General features: G+C 38.5%; 3 protein-coding genes across 4 annotated transcripts; 2 read left to right on the top strand and 1 right to left on the bottom strand.

Moving 5' to 3' along the window:
* Positions 1 to 516: 516 nt before the first annotated feature.
* LOC143848357 (small ribosomal subunit protein eS6-like) lies at positions 517 to 4,355 on the top strand. Its single transcript, XM_077357282.1, has 6 exons — positions 517 to 674; positions 757 to 821; positions 2,853 to 2,910; positions 2,988 to 3,096; positions 3,343 to 3,615; positions 3,960 to 4,355. The coding sequence occupies exons 1-6, from the start codon at positions 669 to 671 to the stop codon at positions 4,196 to 4,198; spliced, it is 750 nt and encodes a 249-aa protein (XP_077213397.1). The 5' UTR covers positions 517 to 668; the 3' UTR covers positions 4,199 to 4,355.
* Positions 4,356 to 6,812: 2,457 nt separating this feature from the next.
* LOC143848035 (uncharacterized) lies at positions 6,813 to 13,908 on the top strand. The gene is made up of 11 exons (XM_077356808.1): positions 6,813 to 7,159; positions 7,692 to 8,203; positions 8,388 to 8,477; positions 8,594 to 8,833; positions 9,117 to 9,338; positions 10,691 to 11,006; positions 11,082 to 11,386; positions 11,648 to 11,766; positions 11,896 to 12,002; positions 12,352 to 12,425; positions 12,551 to 13,908. The coding sequence occupies exons 1-11, from the start codon at positions 6,994 to 6,996 to the stop codon at positions 12,638 to 12,640; spliced, it is 2,241 nt and encodes a 746-aa protein (XP_077212923.1). The 5' UTR covers positions 6,813 to 6,993; the 3' UTR covers positions 12,641 to 13,908.
* Positions 13,909 to 15,361: 1,453 nt separating this feature from the next.
* ABC4 (UbiA prenyltransferase family protein) lies at positions 15,362 to 18,816 on the bottom strand. Of its 2 annotated transcripts, XM_077357042.1 has the most exons (10): positions 18,501 to 18,816; positions 17,660 to 17,763; positions 17,444 to 17,515; positions 17,208 to 17,346; positions 16,815 to 16,921; positions 16,630 to 16,729; positions 16,504 to 16,542; positions 16,290 to 16,400; positions 16,121 to 16,186; positions 15,362 to 16,021 (listed from the first exon to the last, which is right to left on the bottom strand). In XM_077357042.1, exons 1-10 carry the CDS (start codon positions 18,798 to 18,800, stop codon positions 15,887 to 15,889), a joined length of 1,173 nt encoding a protein of 390 aa, XP_077213157.1. In that variant the 5' UTR covers positions 18,801 to 18,816; the 3' UTR covers positions 15,362 to 15,886. The 2 variants fall into 2 exon arrangements, with proteins under 2 accessions (XP_077213157.1, XP_077213158.1); XM_077357043.1 differs by lacking the exon at positions 16,121 to 16,186.
* Between the last annotated feature and the right edge of the window lie 1,290 nt (positions 18,817 to 20,106).

The following is a 20,106-nucleotide window of genomic DNA, read 5'->3' as shown; positions in this document are numbered from 1 at the left end:
GAAGATTGAGAAAATTATTATAAAGTATGATTTCATTTTGTAAGTAATGAGAAATGATTTTGAATCCAAAACTGATTATTAGACTCAAAATTAAAGGCAGTTTAGAGTCCAGTAATTGATTTTGGGCCTTTTTCGTACGTATGCTAACACCTGGCTCTTGATGCTTTTCCGATTCTCATGATAAGCCTTTTTTGCTATTGGACTCAAAATTTTGAGTCCAAACTATCAGTTTTGGACTGAAAACCAATTCTCAAAATCCAAAACAAAAGTAGAATGGGCCCCATTATACATTATTAACGGCCCACGATCATTGGCGGTTCTTGCTACCGGGCATCAATCATGCGGCTAGGATCTTCTTTCAGTTGGTGCAATTTCCCTCCATGGCCCACCCATGGCCCACGCCCAACTCTTAAATCATGCATGCAGATCCTCTCAAGGGCCCACGAATTGGTCGGCCCAAGCCCAACTCTTGGCTAGTTAGATTGAGGTTAAAGCGATCCATAATTTTGGAAGGTTCCGCGAGCCACTAAGGACATTTTGTCATAAATATAAGTAGCGCGACGACTAACATCAAACGAAACCCTAATCTGAAAACCCTAGCACAAGGAGTTCTTTCTCTTCCCAGTTTTCTCGTCTGCTCGTAGTAGCAGACCAGAACTCCATTAACCATGAAGGTATCATCATCTACAAAATCCAGATCTCTTTATATCTCTATCTTTATCTATATTCCTCTTGCTTAATCGTTTGTTCTCGCAGTTCAATATCGCGAACCCTACCACGGGATGCCAAAAGAAGCTAGAAATCGACGATGACCAGAAACTGTGAGTTTTACTTTTCTACTATAATTCCTCTCCTCTATCAAAAATCAAAATGAACTTTAATTTTTCTTCCATATTGTATTTGATGTGTGTGTGTGTGTTAGATCTCTGCATTTGGATTTCCATATTGTATTCATGGATTTGTGCTTAGGAGAGGTAAGAGCCTAAAAATTTTCGATTTTTTGTGGTATGGCTTGGTGTGGTAAAAAACCGGTTTTTATTGAGGCTCGACTCGTTTTTCTGCGAAACCCTAAAGGAAAAATAACGGGAAAATATAAAAATGTGGGTTAAATCTTGAAATTAAAATTCCACCATTTCAAAAAATAAATCTTAATTAAAAACTATATTTAACACGTTTTGATGATGTGGTGGTGACTATTTTTAAGCTACCATTGAATTGTTGCAGCTTGCGGTCTCTATTATTTGATGGTAATTAGAATGTAGTCATGATAAAGGCTGAAACTTTCTAAAAATAATATAGTATCACTAACCTACCATTAATCCAATTCATAGATATGTGATACTGAATCCATGGGTTTATGATGTTTCTCACAGATAACCCAGAAAAATTTACATATCTTTTAACATTAGAAATTAACAAAAAGCACTAAAGGTCCATGAATATGATGCTAAAATGGAGGAGCTATGATTTGTGTGGATTTAACTCCAATATAAAAATATTAAATAGAACTGACCTCGAAAGCCCAATTCCCAAATATCTTTATATTTTATTTTTCTTATGTATAGTGATCTACATGTCACTGGATCCTATAGACCTTGCGAAGATAAAAGTAAAACACATTGTAATTAATTGCCATTTTTATCTATCAAATAAAAAAGAAATCAAACTCATATGTAGAGTTATTATCAAGTTGGTGTATCATGGTTAAAGGCGTGAGTAGGGATAGATGCATGCTTCTCATAGGGCATGATTAAAGTTGATAGTTCTAATATAGTTGTGCAATTGTGGGTTATTATCTACTGGTATTTTGGAAGTTGGGATGTCACACGTTGGTCATTTTATAATGACTTTCACAATAGAATATTCTGTTTAAAACAAAGCAATTGAATGGCTAGGCATCTTCCTGTGGTAGTATCTGGAGTTGTGTCTTTCATGGGTATGTTTAATTTTAAAGCTATGTTGTCTTCTAATAGTTCATGAAAATTTTCTAAAGGATTCATTAGTTGAGTTGAGTTGTGTTGTCTTCTAATAGTCGCTGTGTGGCTTTTATATAATTGAGTTGAATTTGTTGGCTCTAGTTAAGGGAGTCCTGGTTTAGCAGTGATTTGTGGCATTGGGGTGGGCGTGGGGCGTTGGGGTTGGGGTTGGGGATTGGATTCATGCCTTTAATAGTCTTTACCATACGGTTTCTTCATACCAATAAACATTTATTGTGGTTGTTTCATCGATCTTACATCTCAACAATGCTACAATGCCGGATCAAAATGTTTCATGTCTTACAGCTAAAGATCCCTGTAGTTACATTCCAAAGCCAAAGTTTCCTTTTGTGTGGGTTTGCTTTTGATGGATTCAATAGCCATGCTTCAACCTTTGTTGTGTCAATCTAGACTACGTATAAAAATGATGATGATGACAATTCAACTCAACTCAACTATGACCATTGATGATGTTAAATATATCTTGTATTTATTTGACAATTTACACTTGATGTCTAGCTTGTGGTGGATAAGTTTTCACTGTTGTGGTTTTGAGTCTGACATGATGTTTTAAGAGCCCGTGTCATCGAATTTGTTTGACCTGAATTTAATGGTCTGCGGGTGCAACTGCCTAGTCATTTTAAATCCGTGTCACTTGTACTTGTAAGTTGAAACCTGGCTTAGCTGCTGTTGAATGTGGTGAAATGAAACTTGCTAAGGCTGGATTTTATCTACAAAAAAGAAGGTTTTTTACTCCTTTTATCCCAGTGATCCAAGCAATTTGCTGTACTATTATTCTCTTTCATTTTTCATAGCATTTTATGCAAAATTATATTAATAGTTGAGCATCCCTTTATTTCATTTATAATCATACAGACGAGCATTCTATGACAAGAAGATTTCACAGGAGGTCGTTGGAGATGCTTTGGGCGAGGTATGATTTTTCCACACAATTTTAACCCTAAGAATTTTGTAAAAGAGAGAGATCTTCACAGTTTGGGTATTCTGCAGGAGTTCAAGGGTTATGTCTTCAAAATCATGGGTGGATGCGACAAGCAAGGATTCCCAATGAAGCAGGGAGTACTAACTCCTGGCCGTGTTCGTCTGTTGCTGCGCAGAGGTTTGTAGATCCTTCTCTTGTAGATAAAAAATGTTGAAATTACTTTGTGATTAGTGAATTATGCTATTATGCTCTGCGCAACTTTTTTTTAAATAATCTTTGCACAGCTTTCACTGGGTTTGAAAATTCTGCGTGGTTACATCCATTCCTTCAAATATTGGAGTTCTTGGCAGTTGGCCTTGGTTTTATTAATATTATATGTAGCCTTTACTATAGAATGCTCTTTTTTTTCTTTTTTTTTGGCAGGCCAACCTTGTTTTCGTGGATATGGGAGACGCAATGGGGAGCGGAGGAGGAAGTCAGTTCGCGGATGTATTGTCAGCCCTGACCTTTCAGTTCTGAACCTGGTCATTGTGAAGAAGGGCGATAATGATCTTCCTGGATTGACCGACACTGAGAAGCCAAGAATGAGAGGCCCAAAGAGGGCATCCAAGATCCGAAAACTCTTTAACCTCTCCAAGGAGGACGATGTTCGCAAGTATGTGAACACATATCGCCGAACGTTCACAACAAAAGCTGGTGGGTACCTCATCTGATTTCTAAAAACATTAGTTTGTTGCTGGAAGTGTGTCTCTACTGCAAAATGACTCGTTTTTCAAATATGTGCATGGCAATATAGGCTATAGTGTTTATATGTGAACGCGTAAGGGTCTGTTAATAATTTCAAATATGAGTTTTGATTGCCTCACCAAGGCACATATTAATTTTGTTTATTAAAAAAAAAAAAAACCCCATTTTCTAGGTGCTTTTGGAGAATGACGTTCACAGAAAACTTTTGCTTGACTGTTGATTTAGAAAGAAAAAAACAGCTAGAAACTCCCAAATTTTATTGAATAACAGAGGAGCATATATGGCATTGACAGGGAAGAAATGCAGTAAAGCTCCAAAGATACAGAGGCTAGTCACTCCCTTGACCCTGCAAAGGAAACGAGGGAGAATTGCAGAGAAGAAGAAGAGAATCGCGAAGGCGAAGTCAGAGGCAGCTGAGTATCAGAAGCTTCTTGCAACCAGACTCAAGGAGCAGCGAGACCGCCGTAGTGAGAGCCTAGCAAAGAAGAGATCCAGACTCTCTATTGCTTCTAAGCCATCTGTGGCAGCCTAGATCGATTTTACCATGCGAGGTAATATTTACTTTTCTTCTATTCTATCGTAAGCAAGTATGGATGTTTTGAGGATCTTCTCTATTTGTGTTGGGATTCGGTTGTTGAATTTTGTTATGTTGCAATATTGAGCTGTTATCTATATTTGGAATTTTTCTATTTGCTGAAATGTCATGGGACAGTTTATGCTACCTACTGAAAATCCAACCCGAGATTTCAACCTAAAAACTGACCCAACTCGTCCCAACACCTGTTTTCTGAACCAGGCCCAGTGTATTTTCACGTTGGGTGAAGCCTGACCCAAGTTGCAACCTTATATGGGTGGACCATGGAGCAAAATCTTTTCCGTGGTTGATTCTAACCGTCAAAGACCACGAATCTGAATTTATTTTTTGTTGTAACCTGAACCATCTATTTTCCCAACTGCTTCCCTATTATGTCACTTACCTAGGGGTGGACTCGGTCCTGTTAGGGTTGAGGAGTGTTATCCTAACCGAATCTGCCTTTCTCAACCCAACCTGTCTAATCCATTTTTTTCATGTTGGTTCAGGTTGGCCCGGGGATGAAACCCTAAAAATGTATTTTAAAAAACAGATACTAGGTTTGGAGTCAGGTTGCAATAAAATCACTATAAAAATAGGACTACGTAATCAGGATTGGGTTGCTGTAGGCAGGCCTTAACCCTAACCCATCCTCTCAGGAAGAATACACCATAGGTGCAGAGTGCAAAGGCATCAACTAAGTTGGTGCTTAGTATCAATAGATAAGATTTGACTAGTAGTTTGCAAGTTTCTGTCAAAACTATGGATTTTTTTTTTTTTTTTTTGGAAAAGTTTGGAAAGGAAAAAATATATCTATAATTTCAAGGAATGATAGATGCAAGGGCCAAAGAAGGGCTCTTGATTTTTAAAGTCGGTTGAGAAACTGTATTCGGTTTCACTTAACGACGTGGATCTATTCAAGGGCCCTTCTTTAGCCCTTACGGAAAGAGGGCCCTGCGTCTATCATTCTAATTTTGTACTTTATTTACACGAGAAAAAAAATAACTTGAATGAAACCCTATTCGATTCTTACTTAGAGGGACCTTCAATTTATAATATCACCCCTCTAAATTAACAACAATCACAACTCTATTCATTTTTCACTTGGGCTATGTTTGTTTTGGATTTTTAGAACCGATTGCCAGTCCAAAAACAATTATTTTAACCAACCCTACTCGAAGTTATATTGATCGGTCTAATAATCAGTTTTGGAATTGCAATCGGTTCTCAAAATCCCAAACAGACAGGGCCTTGGACTCTTGGAGGGACCTTCTATTTATAATATTATCCCTTTAAATTAACCACAATCATATCATTTCCTTCTAAATTATTGAAAGATAAAACTTTTCGAAGGAAATTTTTTCCTTCAAAAATGTTTTTATTGCAATGCAAACATAGGGCCTGGGGTTATATTCAAACAATAGGGAAATGTTATCAGCACTACTGAATTTTGATGTTCGCACTCTTCACTATTAAAAGTACGGTATGGTATGCACCATAGAATGATTCAAACCGTCCATTAGATGGGCCACAGCCTAAATAGGTTGTGCCCCAAAAATCATTTCCATAGGTTAATCCTAACCCTCCGATCTGAATATTAGAGGGTTATCAACCTATGGAAACAATTTTTGGGGCACAAGGCCCATCTAATGGACGGTTTGGCCTATGGTGCGGGCCATATTGTACTTTTAATAAAGTGAGGAGTGTGATCATCAAAATACCATAGTTCTGATAACATTTTCCAAACAATATTGGGAAGTGATATATTCGCCTCTTTTTTTAACTGGGTATAGAGGGAGCTGTCGGGACTTTTGTGGATTTTCCACAGGAAACTCACGTTTGGTTGGTGGGCCCAAAATAATTCCAAGAACCAAAATAACCCCGCATGAAACCCGAGAAAGGAAAAAAAATACTCCCAGGAACCAAAAATAAGCTTGCAGAAGAATTAATTCTTCCCAACAGTTCAAGCAACCAAACAAAGCACCCACCGTAGTCCGGTCAATCAAACATGGGATTTTTATTTTACCCGGATACCACCAAGGAGTTTTCTTTCCCACCAATCTCCCAGGAAGTCTTTTGTTCCACAAAAATCCCAGGAACCAAAAAAAATTCCGGCAACTATAAGAAAAGGCAAACGAAGAAACAGCAAAGCAACTTCTCATTCTCGTTAAAGAGCGGGAAGGAATCCAAGGAGAGGGACGTAACTAACTAAAAGGAGGGCACTAAAACTGGTACGGACACCCCATTTTCTTTATCTAAACTTTCTCTACTCAGTCGTTCAAGTTACAGGCCTTTTTTTCAACGCGGAATGGTACCATGAGAAACTTCACCCGGGCCCACCTAAATAAAGCAAACATAATCTAAACCGCTCATCTAGTGGGCGCCGCCAAACCCAGATGTCATCATATGATACGGGCTCTCTATATGATGAAGGGTCAAGATCATCACGATATCATATAGGTGGCCCCCAATGAAGTTTCTATTGCGCTTCTCTAGAAAGCGATTCTCGCTCATCGCCCCTTTTGCACGTATAGACAAGGGGGTGCCAAAATAGCTAAAAAAAGGGCGTGTCAATAGCAGCGTTAGGGCCTTTATCTTGATAGGAGCGCATCCTGCCCTAGATTTCTTTGTCTCACTTCGCTCCCCTTCGAGTCTCATACATAAAAGGGTGCCTGTACTAAAAGAAGGGGTGCCAATAGCAAACTAGGGTTTTAGCGAGCGCAATCCTGCCCAAGATTTCTCTCTCTCTCTGCAACATGCCGCCGCGAGCAGTGAGGCGACCTTCAACAGCCCCGGCCCTAAAGAAAAAGCCTCCTCCCAAAGAAGAACCAAAGGAACTCGAAACCCTAACCCTAGATCTCGAACAGAAGAACGCCTCGCCCTCGCCTCCAGATCTCCAAGATCCCTCTCCCCCACGCAAAGGTAATCCTCTCTCTCTCTCTCTCTCTCTCTCTCTCTCTATGTTCCGATTCTGCTAGTGTAGCTGAAATCTCTATCTTTAGGATTCTTACACAAACCCTAGCTCAAATCAGAAGAAAAAGTTTTAGACTTTGCCCTTATTTGGATTGCAACAGCCTTATTTCTGACGGAAAATTTTATCTTTCAACAATTTAGAGGAAATTGATATGATTATGGTTAATTTAGAGGGGTATTATGTAAACTTGAAGTTTCCTCAAAGTAAATGAAATCTCTTACTTTAGGATTCTTACACAAACCCCAGCTCAAATCAGTAGAAAAGTTGGAGATTTCGAGTGTTTTCTCTAAATCAGGGCTTTGATTTCATACGTATCAGTGGAGGAGTATGTTGCTTCGCTCATCACGATGTCAATTCTGCTCGTGTAGCCGAAATCTCTTTCTTTTGGATTCTGGCACAAACCCTAGCTCAAATCAGAAGAAAATGTTTTAGACTTGGAGTGTTTTCTCTAAATTAGGTTTTTTATTTCATACATATCAGTGGAGGAGTATGCTGCTTCTGTCTATCATGATGTGGACAGATCAGAAAGGTTAGATCTTGATGACAACGAGCCACCGTCTGAAACCGAAGAGGATGCTGGAGCAAACTTAAATTACGAAAACGCCGGCAATGGCGGCCAAGACGAAGAGCAACAAGAGGACGTGGAAGGGGAGGAAGAGGAAGACAATGAAGTGCGTGAGGAAGGTGATATGATCGAGGACGTGGAGATGGAAGTCGAGGAGGAAGATGAGCTTGTGGATGGGGAACACGAAGAGCAGCACAACTTTGCGCGGGAGCGAAGGAAGCGGAAAGAATTTGAGATATTTGTTGGGGGACTGGACCGATATGTGACGGAGGAAGACCTACGGAAGGTGTTTAGCGAGGTTGGAGAGATCGTCGAGGTGCGATTGATGAAGAATCCATTGACCCAGAAGAACAAAGGGTTTGGCTTTTTGCGGTTCGCCACAATTGAGCAAGCTAGGCGTGCTGTCAACGAATTGAAGCATCCGACGGTATTTGCCTCAGTCCTTTGCATTTGATTCTGTTTGATGATATAGGTAGTTGACCTAATAAATTTGAGAAATTGTTGTATTTTTCTATTCGTAATCAAGGTATATGTACTACAAATCAGTCCCTCATATCAAGGGGTTTTTGGTTGGGTAAGTTGTGTGACCACTGTTTGTATTCGTTCTTCAGATTAATGGAAAGCAGTGCGGAGTTTCTCCGAGCCAGGATAGCGACACCCTCTTTGTTGGTAACATATGCAAGACGTGGACAAAGGAAGTTGTAAGTACTGTGAAACTATATAAGTCGATTGAGCGAGCTTGTTCAGAGCATTTCTTTATGTCGTGATATATGTGTGTTTTTTTTTTTTTGAATGGTGATATATGTTTCATCTACAGCTGAAGGAAAAGCTTGCAAAGTACGGGGTCGATACGTTTGAAGAATTGACATTGGTAGAGGATACTAAAAATGAAGGGATGAATCGTGGGTTTGCTTTTATTGATTTTCCTTCTCGTTCGGATGCCTTGGAGGCCTGCAAGCGCTTGCAGAAAAGAGATGTTGTGTTTGGGACTGAGAGAACCGCAAAGGTTGCTTTTGCAGACACTTTCATCGAACCAGATGATGAAATCATGGCCCAGGTATGTGGAAATAGCTTGCATTTTGTTAGTTTTTCTAACAAAATTATCAGTTTCAACTCTCGACAGTGATTTTACTTTAAATTACTGATAATTAATAGTTTTGTTGGCTTCTGTTCATGAAAACATATTTATACCTCTTTTTGTTCAACATCTATCTGATGTTTTCTGGCATCGTGAATTTGCAAAACATATCCGTGTGCTTGTAAGCCCAGTGACTGCAATGTCTGATAATATGAAAGAGTTCTTGAGAGTTCTGTGGAATGCTCCATGTTTTCTATTTCAGGTCAAAACTGTATTCATAGATGGATTACCTGCCACCTGGGATGAGGATCGTGTCAATGAGCATCTTAGAAAGTTTGGGAAGATTGAAAAGATTGAACTTGCAAGGAACATGCCAGCTGCCAAGAGAACAGATTTCGGTTTTATAACCTTTGATACACATGTTGCTGCAGTGGCTTGCGTGGAAGGTATTAATAATACTGAAATGGGCGATGGTGAAAAGAAGGTTAGTTCCTATTTCAACTTTCAATTTATACTATGTACAGAATTATGATGTTTCTGATCTTCAGTAGCTTAGGTTTTTATTAAATACACTAATGCAATCCAGGTTCCTAATTTGAAAATAGGGACTCTGACTGATTTATCTCAAGTTTCATTAACTAAATAACCAGAAATTTCTGAATTTCTGAATTTGATTTTAAAAGTTGAAACTCCGCTTTATAGGTGATCAAACAAGTGTGCCTTCAGTAGTAACAATACGGTAGATGAATTAACAGCTTGAAATAAATAGAAATAGCTCTGATATTTGAGCAACTAAAATAAATGATTTCAGAAATTTGTGTAACTAAGAAAGTGATTTCATAAATTCATATGTTGCTGAAAGCAGGGAGTGACTTTTCATATTTGTAGTCTAATGTACACCAACTCCTCATGCTCCAAGGTTCAACGTTATTCTAACCTTAATTACCCTTTTGTATATAATGGTAGTGTAATCGCGAACTGGAAATTCTCCACACAGAAGTTAACACAAAATAGTAAGGTTATATTCTTTATCCTTTCTTATTTTAATAAAAAAATTTTTTAATAAATTTCTTTATCATTAAAAAAAACGTTCTTTATCCTTTTCTCTTCCGCGTTTCTGCATTTTTTTGCGATGAACAAAAAAAAAAACAAAAAACACCATTCAAAAAGAAAAAAACAATGGTGTTCTTCAACACTGACCCCTTTCTTTTATTTCGGACTCTCCTGCGGAAATTTACACTGATTTGCCAGAAATTCTGGGAGCGAAGAGGAGTCGCTCTACCTATTTCTCTTCTTCCCGCTTCGCCCGCTCTAGAGAAATGGTGAAGAACACACCCTACGTTTATGCGTTAAAACCCAGAATCAGTCACATATTCCAGCTAGAAATTCCATAGAAAACTTTCATAACATTTATTTTAATCTTTCTGATGCCCATTCTAACTTGATTTCCTCTTCGAGCATCCAGATATCATCTTGAACTCTTGTTTCCCCTTGAATTTCTGCCCAACTTCATATTAAACCTAAATTCTTGAGTCGCAGGCTGTATGATCATGCATAATAGAAGCCCTTCAAATCATCTTAAAGCCCTCCAATACTCTAGTGAAATGCACCACAAATATCAGCATAAAAAAGGGCAGCAAACCCAAGTTTTGTTCTGCATCTACATGGAGAGGCCCACATGCAGATTTCAGTAATTGTCATGTTTAATCATCACCTGGTCCCCCTTTTTTGGTCCAAGAATTTCAGTTCCTTCCCTATTCTTTCTCCCCGAATATGTGTGAATGATTCTAGTTGCGATTAATTTGAGGCTTAGGATTTTCTCCCATTCACTTGCAGGTAAAAGTTAGAGCAAGACTGTCAAGGCCACGCCAGAGAGGTAGATCAGGAAAGCATGCTCGGGGTGGCTACTCAATCGGTCATGGTGTTGGTCGAGGTGGCAGGCCTTCCTGGGGTATTGCATCTCACGTGGACTCCTGGAGGTCTTCAGGGCGCAGTGGACGAGGGTTTCAAGACCGTTACTCATTCGGTGATGGTTTTAAGCGGCCGCTTGGTGCTAGAGATAGACATCTGGTTGCCGATGTGGTCCCTGACAGGATCGGGAGTCGACAACGCTTGCCTCCTCTGGAGAGATCCTTGGATCAGAGGTCTCCTGGTATACATACTTAATATTATGCCATTTTTGTTAGGTTTTATGTTGTTTTATGGGTTACATTGGCAACAATTCCAGGTTATGGAAAGGTGAGTTCAAAGAGGGATTATATTCGGCATGACGAACCATATCCTAGGGCATCTGATTTTGCTACTAGATCTGCTACAGAGAGACGTTCATCCTATAGAGATGCTTATACATCTCGTGGATCTGAGTATGTTGAAAGTTCACCCAGGAGTGTTTCCCGCAGTGCTACTCGTAGACCGGCTCTTTATGCAGAAGAAAGCTATGGTCGACGTATGGAACGACCCTCTAGCTACCGAGATGGCCACACCCGTGATTACAGTTCTATCTCTGCCGCAAAGCGCCCTCAGTCTGCTGTGGTTTGTGACTTATTTGCGATTCCATCATGGATTTAAATTTCGATTTTTGTTTCCAAGTTTCGGTCATTTCAGCTAAAATTTTTACACTTTTAATTTTGGTCGAAATCCAAACCGAAATGCAAAATTTTCAGATTTTGGTCCCAAGCGAAATCCGAAATTGCCAAAATTTAAAACCATGGATTCGATGCTTCTTATCAGTTTCTTGACATCACCTTTATTGAGATTTTTCTAATTATGATAATTCTTCTGCTCTTTTCATAGGACGATCTTCATCCACGGTATGCTGAGTCAGCGGGTAGACAGACAAGAGCCCGCATTGACTATGCAGGAAGTAGTGCTGCTTTACAGTATGGTGAAAGTGAATATTATGCAACTGAGAGGTTTATCAACTTGGGCCTCAGGAGCTTATTTATTTATGCTGCTGCAATTTTTAGGCTAACTTTTGTGATTAATATTAGGCTTGGGCCTCAGGAGTTCTCTTTTATGCTAACTTTTGTGATTGATATTAGGCTGGGACGTGATTCTCATCTAGCATATGACGGTGGCAGCCGGAATTCTGCTGGACACTCCCATGGGTTGTATGAAGGTCGCACATCGAGCATGGGGTACAGCCGAGGTATCAAGCATTGTGTTTCAATCGTTCTGATCATGGTTTTAAATTTCGGAGGGAACCGAAACCGGTATTTGGCGAAATTAGAAATTTCGCCATTTATGAAATTTCGGAATTTCTGTCCGAAATTTCAGTAATTTCGGTTCGGTAATTTCGAGAAAATGCATTTTTTATTTTTTATTTTAAAAAGCGTTACAAAATTTCGGCCGGAATTTCGAACGAGAGTACCAAATTTCGGTCGAAATTTCTGAAGTCCGAAATCAGTACTGAAATCGAAATTTTAAGCCTTGGTTCTGATTGGGTAAGAGTTGTTGCACTGGGTCATGCCTACCTTCACCGTGTGAAATTTTTGCAGGTGGAGTGAGCAGGGGTGAAGCGGGAGGAATATACTCCAGCTATGGAAGGGATTACATGTCCAGTGGAGAAGACGTGAGTTCTTTTAGACTTCAGCTTTACCTATGGTCCTCAATTTATTTTTTATTTCTCAGGGTCATTTCCGAATTATGTGCCTCACAGGAGTTTCCTTCACTCTGTTTTCTTTCATTTTTTTTCAGTTGGGGGCTGGTACGTATTCATCTCTGTACTCCAGTCGTGGCCTCAGTGATGACTATTTAAGTGGTAGGGGTTCTGGCTCCTATTATTAAGGTGAGGTTGCCCATGGGTTCCTCTGAGTTATTACCTTCAGTGGGCACCTGAGATTGCACCGTTCAGGCAATTGAAAGGATTTCGTAAAATTTAGAACACTTTTGGAGGGTGCTTGTGGAAACACTTGGTTAGAGTGCCTACTTTTATTTTTTACAACATTTTCCTTTATGAAATAGACAGGCTTCATGACATGGATATAGGCTCTAGATATTTGGAGACCTTTCAAAAGCTTATTGGCTTCAGCAGTTTGTCTCCTGTACTACTGAAATTGAGTGCTTTTGAAATTTGAGACTAAAACATATTATTCTTCAAGGGTGATGAGATATTGGGAATAGCTTTCTAAGATGAACGGAGAAAGATGGTCTCCCGTTTGATTCTGTTAGCGTTTGAATAGAGGAAGCATATCCTTTTATGAATGAAATGTTGATGCTATTTGTAGGGCTATCTGTTCCAAACTGAATGGAAAGATAAACTGAAGTTTTATAGGTTTAGGTACTTTTGCATGAAGATATGAATAAAGTTACATGACTTGTGAGCAGTGACATGGATTGTCACTATTAGGTATCTATGGGGTTATTTTAGCAATGGGGGGGATATCTGATGATATCAAACTCGAATAAATATTGAAGTGGGAATACAACTTACACATGAACACATGCAAAATTCTGTACCATGATTTAGTCTGAAATGGAAGTGACTCTGGTTCATATTTTAGCATCCCTCAATCGGATGGTGATTTATTGAGTTGCTAGTTCGATCTTAGCTTAACTGCCAAAAAAGAAGAAATAACCATCCATCAATATTTCTATATACCTATCTATGCTGACTTATCTTTCAGCAAGAAGGGAAGGTCTTTTATGTGAGTGGTTTCATAATTGCTTTAGACTTGTTGACTTATTCTTTGAGCAAGTCCTGAAGGAAGGACTTGCTGGCCTTCAGTTTTTGGACTCAAGGCTGGCAACCAAGATTGATGTTTGATTGACTGATTAATACAGCTGGAGATGTAGGACAATTTGAAATAATGATGTATTCTGGAATGGAGAACTCAGATTGCTTTAGGCGGCATGGGTTATTATTCTTGATTCACCTGATTGTCTCTTATTGCTATAAACTGAGAACTAGTTTGGTTGCATTGGCAGATAAATTTACTATAGTGCAAGTCTTCTGGGCTATTACAAAACTTACTCCAGTTAAGCTGTTCTTGTATTTGATTCATGGCACATTTGTTCTTTATAATTTCCGCATGCAATTACATAGCCATTGCATTTATGAATGTGTTTTCAAAGAATTGGACATTAGAGAGACCCGGGTTGTGGGTTGTGCTCCCAAAGTGTATTCTGAAAATTGTGATTCTTGGAACTCTTTCTTTTTTATTCTTTAACATCCAGATAATTATTGAATACCAACATGTTAAATAGACCGAAATGGAATTAGATCAGGCATATAAGATTCGCTAAGAGGATCATGAGTGGACAGCTGAAAGATGATATGTTTTGACCTCCATTCGTATCTCTGTCCGTTACTTTTTGGTTGTGAAGAGGGTGCATAAGCAAAGATTACTCCCATTCACAGGGCCTGTAGAACTTTATTTTTCTCCTCTTTTTTTATGTAATTGATGATGCTTGGGTTTAGGTACATCTAGGGGTGGCAATCCAACCGAAACCGAACCGAACCGAAAATTCGGTTTCAGTTTGGTAAAACCAGAGCTATTCAAATTTCGGTCTACCAAACCGATTCAAATTTCAAACTGAACCGTTGCTCCCGATTTCCAATGATTATGAGTAAGGGGTGGCGAAATTGGCCGAACCGAACCGAAAATTCAAATTTCGGTTTGGTTTCGGTTCGGTAGAACCAAACCGATTCAAATTTCGGTTTGGTTCGGTTTGGGGTGGTCAAACCAAACCGTTGCCACCCCTTAGGTACATCATAGCTGGTCTCATGGTGAATTAAAGATCATTGATCAACATTACGGCTGCTTCATTTTCTTTTATAGCAATTTGACAGCTTGTGTGGTTGAGGCATGTTGCATTTGGAATTTCATTTGATATTTCGTGATTCAAGTTTGTAGTTTTAGAATTTCAGAATCATCATTTTTTAATTCTATTATAAATTGTTTTATTTGATAGGTTTTTTTTATGGGGTGATTTGTTTTTATATGTTTAGCAAATTGAATGGCAAAGTCTTTGGGATTTATTTATTTCTCAAATTTGTCGAAATAAATCAAGTTTAGAACTTAGTGATTTTGTTGAAATCAATTTCCACAAATTTTTTAACAAATATTAATTTCATGAACCCAGCATTATTTTATTTTTTCCAAAAAATTTAAGAATTATCTTTATATTTTTGTGAATTTTTAGATAATTTTATAATGGGTCCATGGGTAAAATTACTATCTAACTCTTAGATAAGATCCAATATTTAATTGCAATATTTATTAGGAATTTCCCCCTTTTATCCATGATCGAATGTGCAGAATGTATTTTTATGGCTGTTTTTCTTGAGATGAATGCCTGGTATTGGTAATATTGAACTATTTAGTGGGAACTCTCTCCTGATCGACCTCATGCCTTTGTAAAATAACAAAATCTCTGGCTCTTTGTAGTGGTCCGGAAATCTTCTCCATTGGATGATCCTAACTGTCCTACCCGTGTTAGTTTTAAAATGAGTGGCACCAAAAATCTTCTCCACAGGAGGATGATCATAACTCACCGACACCGCCATAGATCAAAGGGCTAGAATCATCCTAGATTATTGTCATAAATGCTGGCAAAAGATTGTGAAGAGTTGTCTGAATACAATGCAGTAGCTTCTTATTTGGCTGGTTTCATAGTTTAATGGTGAATGCAAGGATGAAATGAGTTGAACAATGTGTTCAAAGGTAATTCAAATCAGGCATGACTTTTACTTCTGCACCAAAGATCTTCAATGCTTCTCTTTCCCGTTTTCAGACCATGTGGAAGCGAATGTTGTGGAGCGACTACGATTCGCTCCTAGAATTTGTTGCAAATCACTGATCATTTCCGATCGAGGGTAGGAAATAAAAGAAACAGGTAGAAACGGTCAGTGTTGAAGAACAGCTTAGCATGTTTCACTGCGATTAGTTGTATCTGTTCCCGGCAGACTGTTTTCAATCCTACAAGCTCCCATGACCAAATGTTTAATGTGTCCTGTGTTTGCTTCCAAACAGCAACAGCTCAAAACTTTCTCTGTTACCTCAATCTGCACTCATCAATTCCGCATGCACATCAAGAGGGAAATAGCATTGGCAGGTTTGCTTTGGTCACAGTTCTACCTGCCACCAACCCAGCTGCTAATGCCGCTCCGAACAAAGAGTGCAATCGCACGCAATAATACTTGGCCATGAAAATCTTGATTTTATCCTGTAAATATGAACATTGTCAAAACCAGAAAATCCACAACAAATTCAGAAACAGATGAAAACAAGGTGGGGGCGTCCATCTGGGTTTCTCGCAACTTACATTATGATTTTCTTCAACATAATTAACAACCAATTTCCCAATTGGCAGGGTCAGTGCACAAAGAAACTGGAACATACACCGTGAAACAATTTACACAAGAAAAAAGGAAGCAAAGAAAAAAGGAAGCAAAACTAAAAGATAAAATTTACCCAGGTCATCGGAAACTTACGATACATGTCAAAGGAAGAGCCTTCAATATGCCGAGGGGAACTAGTAGGAGGTAGAGTGTCAGGATTGCAGATTTCACCACCTCAGAGCCTGTTTTGGTCCCCATCCTAACCTGGGTATGAGAAATGAGAGTGCCGAGGTGAACTTTCTTCGAGCAACAGACTTTTCAGAAGTGTTGATTTAAAAACCGACTAGTCTAGATTCGAGCTCTTTACCAGAGGAGACATCTTTCCAACAGCTAGGTCTCCATCAATCTGAGTTGTTTCTTGCTCAATAAGTTAGACCCTTCATTTTGTCAATTATAAGGTCATAAACAAATCTGACAGGATAAGAGATTGCACCTGATGAAAATGGCTGCAAAAAAGAATCAGGGCAGTTGTGAGGCCAACAAGGACGGATGCAGATAGAACCGCCCCAGTAAGAGGAAGACGATATGGTACACTGATTGAGCCAACACCTTGGATCAGATGGGGATTCCAATCAAAATATGGAATGTAACAGTAAGCAATTCAAACACTATTGTAACCTTTTTGTGCTCTGAGAAAAATAGAATGCTGTAGTTGCAAATGGACCGAAAGCCGCAAAACACAAGGGTTCTCCCAAACCTTGGTAGCTCAATCTAAATGGGGGGCACTGAAACATATATTTAGAAAACATTATGTTCTTGTTTCTTTTGAGGCATGCAGGCAATCTCAAACACTCCCTCGTTTCACTTTTCTCTCACAGATTTCCCATATCAATCCATGTATAAATGAAGTAATAACACATGACATGCATTCAAGATTTCTAATCCTATACTTCTTATCCCATTTAAGAACTGACTGATCCAATTGTAAGTAGTTTAGTTAGCCGAATATTGGGTTTCAATGTTTCTATAATTTAAAAAATAACATAGATAATACTAGAAGTAAATTCATACCTGGTAGACATAACCACATAAGATCGCACAAGTCAATAGCGATATGCAGCGGATATCTCCTGCTCCGGCAGATGCCCAGATAAGTCCCATGAATCCAATGGCAAGTAATGCATTGGCAGCTGAAAGGGTCACTGTACGACTTCACATACACACAAGAACAAGAAAGTTATTAAGTGCATGCTATTCATGGATAAAGCAAGCCAAGCATGCTTTGGTGTGAGAGAAGCAAAGCTTACCTGCCTACTAAGTTAACTACGGATTCTTTCTTGTCCTTGTCTGCCCCTGTATCAAAATCGTAAACATCGTTGCTGCCCATAAGAAATAAGCATCTTTTGAGAACTTGACACAGTTTCAGATGAGTATAGAAAGCATGAATCCAACTAAAACACAAATCTAAGGGACACATTAAAGCATATATGGCGTAGGTAGCTAAATACACCAATGCATCTCACCTCAAATTGAGCCAAGTAATGATGAGAACTGAGGATGATAGGAGCAAGAGATAGCGCCTTGTGAAGAAAATACCAGTCTGTAAATAAGCTGCAGCACTGCCTACCTGTTACTGGAGAGTGTAAGATAACCCATCCCAATAAGGGTTGAAAGCTGAATAGGGTCGGTCAGGTTGAGTTTTCCCCAAAATATGAATCAGATTCGACCCAGACCCAACATAAGTAAAATGCAAAATATCGACCAGAAAAGAAGAATAAATTGTCCAAAAATTCAGTCATCAATCCTGATGGTGGGAATATCTACTTAATTTGAGTTAAACGTAGAACGCAGAACACAAAAATTAGTCGAAGGATGTGAAACTGGAAAGAATACTTAAATGGTTAGAAACTTTTCAGACATGTACTTATGTGCATATGCATGCTTACAAGTTACAACTACAATTCATGTCTACTAATTTTCGAAGGGATAATGTGGTGATCTCCACCAAAGTAGAAGCGGGGTTGTTCTCGCCCTACAGTAGATGGGTCAGAGAAAAAAAGGATCTCCTGTATCGAACAATCCCAACCCTCCATTTTGTTGAGACTTATACTTCAAATATACCCATCTCCATTGCAAAAATGCTTCTGGGTTTGTTAAGATGCACATCCAAAATGGCAATTGGTGCCAAAATTGCTGTTTTGGGTCTACACCAAATCTTCAAAACACAACCACACTGAGATTTCAATGTCAGAATACTAAGAAGTACCAAAATAACATAGCTAAGAGGCCAAAGAAGTAAAATTTCTGAAAAGAAACCACACTTTCAAACACTAAACAGTACTAAGTGAAGGTAGAACAACGTACGGTGAGAGGGATTACGGCAACAGAGTAGATAGGCAATTTGATAGCCCTCCATATCAAAAGGGCCTTAGAAATCTCTTCTTTTTCTTCTACTTTGAAACCCTCTGTGGGAATTTCTGAAGAAGAAGAAAACAACTTTGATAATCTGGGGTTCTCGTCTTTATTTGTGCTGGAGAGGGACTTGGTTGGGATTTTGATGTTGAATGATGTTTTATGGTGGTTTGAGAAGAGAAATGGTGCTCTTGAAGGAGGTGTAGAGAAGGGAGAGATGGGGAGAGCAATAGCGATAGCAGAGATGGCCATGTTATGTTATCCACAACAAATTCTCTTTGCCTTATCTTTTGGGAAATGATATTCGCACTCCCTTGTTCTGATATTGGCACACAACAGCTCTATAAATTAGCTGGTTTTATTAACTGTTAGCATCTGTTTGTAAACTCTTAACAGCTAATGACAATTAAGTTAAAGACGAAGAAGAAGCTGCCCTAGTTTTTATTTCATCTCTTTTGAGTGCACAAAAAGCCTTAATGTATGATGGTGGAATCTTACTTGGGCAATAGTTCTTGTTAATGGAAAACTTGGATAGTTATGCAAAAATAATGAAAAACCTTAAAATGAAGACAAGGAACGGTTTAATAATCCTAGTTTTTTATCAATGGATATTTGCCATCTAATCTAATCTAATCTAATCTAATCTATATCTATATCTATATCTTCTATCTAACATAAAGAGGAATGAGGTTTACTGTTCACCGCTGAGGTGGCAGCCCTCCCCTTCCTCCCCCAAGTCTATGTGGCTATTTATTTCCATCGTGGCAACTCGGAGAAACCCTTTGGTTATAAACGTTTCCACTTCCTATAATTAAGGGATTTACCCTTCTTAACAGCCCCATTAATTAAGGGATTTGAACACAACTCTCAAGTCTGTTTACGTGGCTTCTAAATTTCCTACATGGCACCTTTGTATCCCCTTTTTAAAACGCGTTTTTCTTTAGATGATGTTTCACTCCTAATTTATTTCCATAAATATTTCACCCCAGATTTTATTACTGAAAGATTGAAAGGTATGTTCTTGCTAAACTTTTTTTTATATCATTAGCTCCGAGCTGTCCACATATTAGATGTTATCTTGGAGGGTCTTTTCGATAGATTTTTTTTTTAATTGCAGCGGCAGAAGTGGAATTTTAGCAGTTTTGTTTCCTTCTCTTAAAATGATGCTATGCCTACATTTGATTGTGCAGAGGTTAATTTCTTATCTCCTTTTTTAAGACTATAATTCCTTATCTCTGTTTGTGTGTATAATTTCTTATATTTGTATGTGAGATTCAATTATGGTATATGTCTTTTTGAGTTGAATTGTACAAAGATTGTGCTATTCAAGGTTGTATTTTTCTTTCTTGGAGGTGTGGGTTGTCGGATTCTATATCTAAGAATAATTTTAAAAGTAAATATCTACGAAAAATCGGAATACCAAAAGCCACTTTCTATATATTCTATTTTATGTATTTTTTTTAATTCGTTCTTATCATATTTGTCACAATTACCTTTTATCTAGAGGGATTTTTTTGGGTCTAAAGGTGTTTGATAGAAAATCAACCTTCACAACGCA

Source organism: Tasmannia lanceolata, unplaced genomic scaffold, assembly GCF_043159265.1.
Source record: "Tasmannia lanceolata isolate RefF3 unplaced genomic scaffold, GAP_Taslan_0.1 ptg000016l, whole genome shotgun sequence".
In the NCBI taxonomy this organism is placed as follows: Eukaryota; Viridiplantae; Streptophyta; class Magnoliopsida; order Canellales; family Winteraceae; genus Tasmannia; species Tasmannia lanceolata.
This window is presented reverse-complemented; position numbering and strand designations above follow the sequence as displayed.

Bases quoted from the DNA above. Each gene is read 5' to 3' on its own strand.
- ABC4 (XM_077357042.1), bottom strand. From the start codon at position 18,800: ATGGCCATCTCTGCTATCGCTATTGCTCTCCCCATCTCTCCCTTCTCT. The intron at 16,730-16,814 runs GTTACAATAGTG...TGGCTCAATCAG, and splicing joins TTTTCTCAGAGCACAAAAAG to TGTACCATATCGTCTTCCTC. The intron at 16,022-16,120 runs GTAAGTTGCGAG...TCATATTTACAG, and splicing joins ATGTTGAAGAAAATCATAAT to GATAAAATCAAGATTTTCAT.
- LOC143848035 (XM_077356808.1), top strand. From the start codon at position 6,994: ATGCCGCCGCGAGCAGTGAGGCGACCTTCAACAGCCCCGGCCCTAAAG. The intron at 8,834-9,116 runs GTATGTGGAAAT...TTTCTATTTCAG, and splicing joins ATGATGAAATCATGGCCCAG to GTCAAAACTGTATTCATAGA. The intron at 12,426-12,550 runs GTGAGTTCTTTT...ATTTTTTTTCAG, and splicing joins ACATGTCCAGTGGAGAAGAC to TTGGGGGCTGGTACGTATTC.
- LOC143848357 (XM_077357282.1), top strand. The intron at 822-2,852 runs GTGAGTTTTACT...ATAATCATACAG, and splicing joins ATCGACGATGACCAGAAACT to ACGAGCATTCTATGACAAGA. The intron at 3,616-3,959 runs GTGGGTACCTCA...TGGCATTGACAG, and splicing joins AACGTTCACAACAAAAGCTG to GGAAGAAATGCAGTAAAGCT.